The sequence below is a fragment of the Stomoxys calcitrans genome, chromosome 1 (genome assembly GCF_963082655.1).
Source record: "Stomoxys calcitrans chromosome 1, idStoCalc2.1, whole genome shotgun sequence".
In the NCBI taxonomy this organism is placed as follows: Eukaryota; Metazoa; Arthropoda; class Insecta; order Diptera; family Muscidae; genus Stomoxys; species Stomoxys calcitrans.
In genome coordinates this window covers 264,299,179-264,305,993 of record NC_081552.1, presented here as the reverse complement: position 1 = coordinate 264,305,993, position 6,815 = coordinate 264,299,179, and the positions used below count along the sequence as shown (strand labels likewise).

Below are 6,815 nucleotides of genomic sequence, written 5' to 3'. Positions count from 1 at the left end.
GTTCACGCTTTTATCGAATGCCAAATTTCCACTCAATGAAGAACCAGAAATTGTTTTCCCAGATTTTTTCACTATATATTAATATGGAGTTTCATTGTGAAAACTGAAGATAATACCCACCTGTAACAAAAATTTCGCCTACGGTATTATTGCTGTAGAATATCCTTTACTTATTCTCTGAGTGTATGCGTTGACATCCAATAAGAATGTTGACACCCGTCGTCGCTTTACGAGGCTGTTTAGTAGTGTGTAGGCATCACAAAATGTCATGATTTTTTGCAAATCTTGTTGATTCGAGTTGTTTTGTTAGTAAATGATATTAGTTTTTTTTGTATTAGAAATTTGTGTGTGTTAAAATTATTCTATTTTGTCTTTGTAAATGATTGTCGTAAAATTAAGAAAAGTAAAGAGGCGGGATAATGGAATAAATTAGAAAAGAAGTTGAAAAGATTTTCGCACAAAAGAATAAACGCAACAAAGTGAGTGGTGTGCAAAACTACAGCCAGCAATCAACAACAACAAAACAAAAAACACCGACCGACTTAAGAACAAAAAAAAAAAGAAAATAACAAATGATGTGATATAAAAAAGTGTCTTGTAATTATAAAAAAGAAAAAAAACAACAAAAGAAGAAACGAAATAGAAATTTGATCTCTGTTTTATTAAAAAGGTTGCTAAAGTTCTGTGTCAAAATGTCAAATTCTTCTGCTATCGGTGAATCCTTGGATCCAAAATCCACGGAAACACTAGATTCTGAAAATATCCCCACCGCAGCGGCAAGCAATACAGACACCACCAAAAACCAAGAAGAGGACGTAATGGCTACCCCAGAAAACGTCAAAAACTCCAGCAACGGTAAGTCACATAGGAAAGAAGGCTCAACTCGAATCTGCCTTTGGCGTGTGCTCACATTTCTATTTGCATGCGGCATTCAACAACGATAACAACACCTGTTGCTCTTATCATTGATACCTCGAAATTTCCACATTGCTGCCGAAGTCTAGTGAAACGGCAAAGGGTACCAACGAAATGAGAACGACTAAAAGTCGATTATTGTTGTTTAAACAAGAATCTTTAACCGATTTTTGTGCTCGCTCTGACACCAACCAATGAAATGTATGAATCATTCGTTTTTGTTTTTCATGGTCGCTAACATTGATGTCGTATATTTTATAACTTTTGTCTAACAAATCATCACCCATCTAATGAGGTTTTATATACCTTTGTGGTTAGGTTAGGTTAGGTTTAAGTGGCGGTCTGTCATCAGACTCACTTAGACTACCACAGGAACAAAAGAAGGAAGATGCCTTCTAGTTCCTACCGTTGAACCATTCAGATCGCTTTAAAACGCCCAATAACTTGCGAATGTTCACATCCGCTAAATCGGACAGGTTCTCAAAGAAATGAGAATCTAAAGTGGAACTCCTTCTAAATGCTAGTGCGGGACAAACACACAGAAGGTGTTCTATAGTCTCTTCTTCCTCGATGTCCCTATGGCTTCTGCAAAAGTCGTTGCTGGCAACCTTCAGTCTGGCAGCATGTTTTCCGATTAGACTGATTGGTCTCTTCAACAAAGCAAAAGCCACAAGAGCACCACACGATTGGGACATCTATAAGGCTGAGCTAAGAAAATATAAGGGCGGGCTTAGAAAGGCTCAGAACAAATCCTGGGTAGAATTCTGCAGCTCCGTGGAGGATACATCTGAGACTTCTAGGCTAAAGAAGATTCTGTCCTCGAGACCTATTTGGTGGGTTATATCCAGAAGTCAGAGAATGTATGGGCAATGTCTAGTGAGGAAACACTAGAACTACTCGTTGATACACATTTCTCGGGAAATTCTCCAACGGACAATGTGGCGCCAGAAGAGGTTGTCACTGATATGCATTCGTCGGTGGGCATTAGGGAAATTGTGTCTGAGCCGAAAATCCTTTGGGCGATAAGAAGTTTCGATTTCTTTAAGTCGCCATGATCGTACAATCGTCCGCATATGATACGATCTCTTTGCCGTCTGGAGGGGGTGGAATGGAGGATAGGTAGAGGTTAAACAGTGTCGGAATTATCACCACACTCCCTGTTTCACTCTACGGTGCTTCGACTTCCTATCTCTAAATTCCACAAATGACTGGCGACCACACAGATAATTCGCGACCCAGCGTTTCAGGTCTGGCTGGAGGAAAGTGTTGGCGATGTCCACAAATAATTTGGCATGGCTGACGAATGCCTTCGATAAGTCCAGTGCCACGAGGACCGTCCTATGACATGGCCTGGGCTGATTGAAGCCACGGCAAATGTGTGCGGTGATGGCATGCAAAGCTGTTGTTGTTGTTGTTGTAGCAGTGTGTTGTACACCGAGGCGGCAGCCCTTGCCGATGAAGGCTTCTATCGGGTCAATCCGGTACATACAACAGGCTGCCATGGGATTGATGCAAAGCTGTTGTTGTGCTATGCAATCTTCGAAATCCATGTTGTAGTAGTAGCAGTGTGTGGTTCACTGAGGCGCCAGCCCTTGCCAATGACGGAATTCATCGGGTCAATCCGGTACATACAACCGGCTACCATGGGATTGGATCGAAATCGAAATCCATGTTGATGCTCGGCAAATGAAAATTCTCCTACGAGGCTCGGGAGGAGTAATGCCTCAAGCGTCTTTGCTACTGATGAGAGAAGGGAGACCGGTCTGTACGACCCCCCCAAACTCGGTTTTTTTCAGGCTTCAGTGGCGGGATAACTCTGCTCATTGTGAGGACATCAGGAACTATAGGAGTGTTCAAAGACATATTGAGGACAGTAGTAAGGTACTCAACTCCAGGTGAATCCAGTTTCTTCAACATCAATGTAGAGATTCCGTCGGGGCCCAACGCCTTAGATGATTTGGCGCCACGGATGACATTCGTAACTTCGTCCATGGTAAATTGTGATGGCTGTTCATCGGCTCTAAGACCACGAATACGGCGAATAGCTCTCCTCCTTGCGCTTGTCACACAGTTTGGCTACACCGGTGCCTAAGTTACATTGCTCCAAGTGTACCAGCCACAAATTCCGCTTATGTTCGTTGACTACCCTGTTTATTTCCAGATTCAGGTCGCTGATTCTCGGCTTATTGGGTTCCGTGCAACGAATCCCGTCTACCGGGGTTCGAGAGTGACTTAACAGTAGACCACCGGTGCCTAAGTTACATTGCTCCAAGTGTTGCAGACACAAATTCCGCTTATGTTCGTTGACTACCCTGTGTGTTTCCAGATTCAGCTCGGCTTATTGGGTTCCGTGCAACGAATCCCATCAAGCTCGTCCCCAAGTACCACTGCCTGCGCCGGGAAATTGGGCCGCACTTGGGGTATTCGACCGGCTGGTATAAAGCGAGCCTCTCCCATGACGAAAAAAAGACGAACACGTACACTGAGGCAGCAGCGCTTGCCGATGAAGATTCCATCGGGTCAGTCCAGTGCATACAACCGGCTGTCATCGGTAAGGGCTGCATCTGGTGTGTACAACACACTGCTACAACAGCAAAAGCAACATAACAACACCTGTACTTGAGTTACGGTGTTAAAACTTCAAGTGCTCTGGCCACACCAGTGGTGACCACCACACAGGCTGGAACATAGAAGTCCGATCTGTGCGGTATTCACTGCTGTCCCGAGAAGCTTAGCTGCGACATACCGGGCACGTCCGCAGGTTGCGGATAATGAAATGTTCCATATGGAGTAGTGGCAACGGCAAATTTTTTGCAAATTTTGCCCATGAATATTCAACTATGGAACAGGGAAAACTTCTCACATATCAATAAGAACAGTCTGATTGAAGTTTAAGTTCTCCTCCTTTGGGAAGAAGTTTTACATGGCATAGTACCTCACAAATGTTGCCAGCATTAGGAGGGGAAAACCACCACTGAAAATTTTTTCGGTTGGTCTCGCCAGGATTCGAACCCAGGCGTTCAGCGTCATAGGTGGACATGCTAACCTCTGTGCTACGGTGGCCCTCCATGGGGTTCATATATATGCGAATAGAGCACGTTGCTGATATATTTTGAGGGCTTAGTGTTTGGGTGACCTCCCCACTCCCCAGAACACACCTACATCGGGCATGTTTACCGACCATATCAATGTGGTACTCATATGAAAGGTTTTGGGGAGTAGAGCACGAAATTGATACCCACTTTCGGGACCAATTTTCTGGGGTCTTTCCCTTTCCCAAAGTAGACCACAAACAGCATATATGTACTGACCATCAAATGATTGTATTTGGGAGTAAAATACGAATATCCAAATGTGGGACCGCTCTTTCCTCAAAAACCCCCCAATGGGTAAAAATTTACCGACCCTGCCAATATGTGGCTCAAATGGAATGTATTTTGAGATTAGAAAACGATTTTGATAACCAATTTTGGGGCCATGTGTTTGGGGGACGCCTCATCCTGTAAACTCCCCTCAAAACCAATGGCAATATGGGATTTAAATAAATTGTGTTTGAGAGAAGAGCACGATGCTGATAATTCTTCAGTTCCAAGTGTCTGGGGGACCACCTCACCCCCGAAAACACCCCTAAATCAGACATCATGAGAATATCGGGCTGAAATAAAGTATTTTGAGAATGGAGTACACCTTACATCCAAACATAAAGTTCATAAGCGATTCAGATAAAGGCACCTATATTGCAAAACTGTTTGCGATATACTATTTTCGTAGCATGGTTTTTTTTACTAAAAGCTCTTTAATTGTCGAAAATAAATATTCCAAGGAAAATTTTTTTCCATATAAAGTAAAAGAAGATTCAGCGGAGCGGGCCCTGTCCGGCTAGTCTTCTATAATTTGCACCAATTCTCTTCATATTGGGTTGCCCAAAAAGTAATTGCGGATTTTTCATATAGTCGGCGTTGACAAATTTTTTCAACCGCTTGTGACTCTGTAATTGCATTCTTTCTTCTGTCAGTTATCAGCTGCTATTTTTAGCTTGCTTTAGAAAAAAAGTGTAAAAAAGTATATTTGATTAAATTTCATTCTAAGTTTTATTAAAAATGCATTTACTTCTTTTAAAAAATCCGCAATTACTTTTTGGGCAACCCAACCAAGAGTTGAACTTTGTCATCGTTCTAAAACGTCATAACCTTATGTAACGCTTACGTTAGTTGTTATCAAAACTTTGTGCAGCTACTACACTAGATTTTGGTTTTAGTGATTTCATCCCAAAATAATAAAAATTCCATTTTTTGTTTTCAAATGAGTTACCAGTTTGCATGTTTTTAACTCCTTAGTGTTTTTATTTTGCCGCTTTTGAGTTTGAGTTGTGTAAAAAGTTTAAAAAGGCCTTTGCAGGTTAGTATTTTTTTTTTAATTTTTGCATGCTTTTTCCAATACCAAATAGCTTTGTTGTACTTAACACAGAAAAAAATGGCTTAAATAAAAAAATATTCGATAAAGTTCCAAGTAATAATTTTGAATTTTTCCTTTTCAGTTCATAAAAGATACTGTGCCGATATGTCCTTGACAGAAGTAAAGAATCTCGATTGCCTTTTGGTGGCGGATACTTGTATGGAGTGTGTATGCCAGCCATTGGAAAATCTACTACAACACTTGGAAGGCTCAAAACCCAGCCAGGCAGAATTAATCTTCATACTGGTTTACGCTGTGGCATTAGAATCTGGATTTGTGAGCCTCAAAACCTTGCAAAGCAATAAAAGTATGATAAAATACTTGCCTGCCACCTCTTCATATCATTCCAAAAATGTATTATGCCTAAGTTTATTACCGCCACTTTATATAAAGTCAGAAGGTTTGGAAAGATTTTCTCTGAAACTGCGCTCGTTAATCGATGTGGAGATGCAAACGGAAGAAGATGTATTTTCACTACTTGTTGGATTTGTTTGTGGAGATTATATAATCCTGACCCTCTCGCCATCGAATTCAACCGGAGCCAATGGATTTAGTGTGGCCCTACCCATAGGTCGTTATGTGTTGTCCATGCATTCGAAAAACAAGCCAGTGTTCCAACGTTTTCGCAAGCTGCATGAACTTTCATTGGTGTTGCGTGACAAACTCTTCACACCCATGCGCAACCAACATTTATGCAGACTGGAAGCTGTTATATATCCTTCGCTGAATGGTATGCCACCAGAACTCTATGACAATATACTGAAATACCTGAGCTATAATCAATTGAAGATTTTGGCCAACGTCAACAAAACATTGTACAATACGACTGTGTGCAGCAAGCACATGTTGAAATACCTGCAGCAGAGTACCAGCCCAAGAGCAATAGCTTCAAGAAGTCACTGCAGATAGTTAGAGTCAGAAGCCAATGGACAACAGGAAATAGGTTTTTAAATTTTGGCTTATGTTAAAATATTCGAATATATAAAATAAATCTCTCACTATGGCTCGGTAAATCCGCTGTGTGTTTCAATGGGCTTATTTGGTTGAAAAGATTTTTTTTGTTTGTTTTAGTTTCTTTTTTTATTTCATAAATTATTTGATTTTGTTTTTAGATATTCCCGAATCACCGACAACAGTGGTAAATTCGGTCACTTTTGCTGAAGATACACTAGGTAAGTAGAATGCCCAACAATAGATGAAAATCTTATATATAACAAGTAAAAGCATGGATCGCATTTGTCGAGTTTTTTTCCCGGCATCTCTTCTTAGGCAAAACAGGATATAAGAAAAGATTTGCTCTGCTATTAGAGCGATATCAAGATATGGTCCGGTTTGGACCAACATTAAATTATATGTTGGAGACCTGTGTAAAATGTCCGCCCATTCGAATAAGAATTGCGCCCTTAGGGGGCTCAAGAAGTAAAATAGAGAGTTCGATTTATATG

General features: G+C 41.1%; 1 protein-coding gene across 2 annotated transcripts; it reads left to right on the top strand.

Moving 5' to 3' along the window:
- The first annotated feature begins 265 nt into the window (after window positions 1-265).
- On the top strand, window positions 266-6,383 carry LOC106085247 (protein nutcracker). 2 transcript variants are annotated; one of them, XM_059360066.1, is made up of 3 exons: window positions 770-855; window positions 5,253-5,313; window positions 5,453-6,383. In XM_059360066.1, exon 3 carries the CDS (start codon window positions 5,476-5,478, stop codon window positions 6,277-6,279), a length of 804 nt encoding a protein of 267 aa, XP_059216049.1. In that variant the 5' UTR covers window positions 770-855; window positions 5,253-5,313; window positions 5,453-5,475; the 3' UTR covers window positions 6,280-6,383. The 2 variants fall into 2 exon arrangements, with proteins under 2 accessions (XP_013104846.2, XP_059216049.1); XM_013249392.2 differs by lacking the exon at window positions 5,253-5,313 and having other exon boundaries at window positions 266-855.
- The last annotated feature ends 432 nt before the right edge of the window (window positions 6,384-6,815 follow it).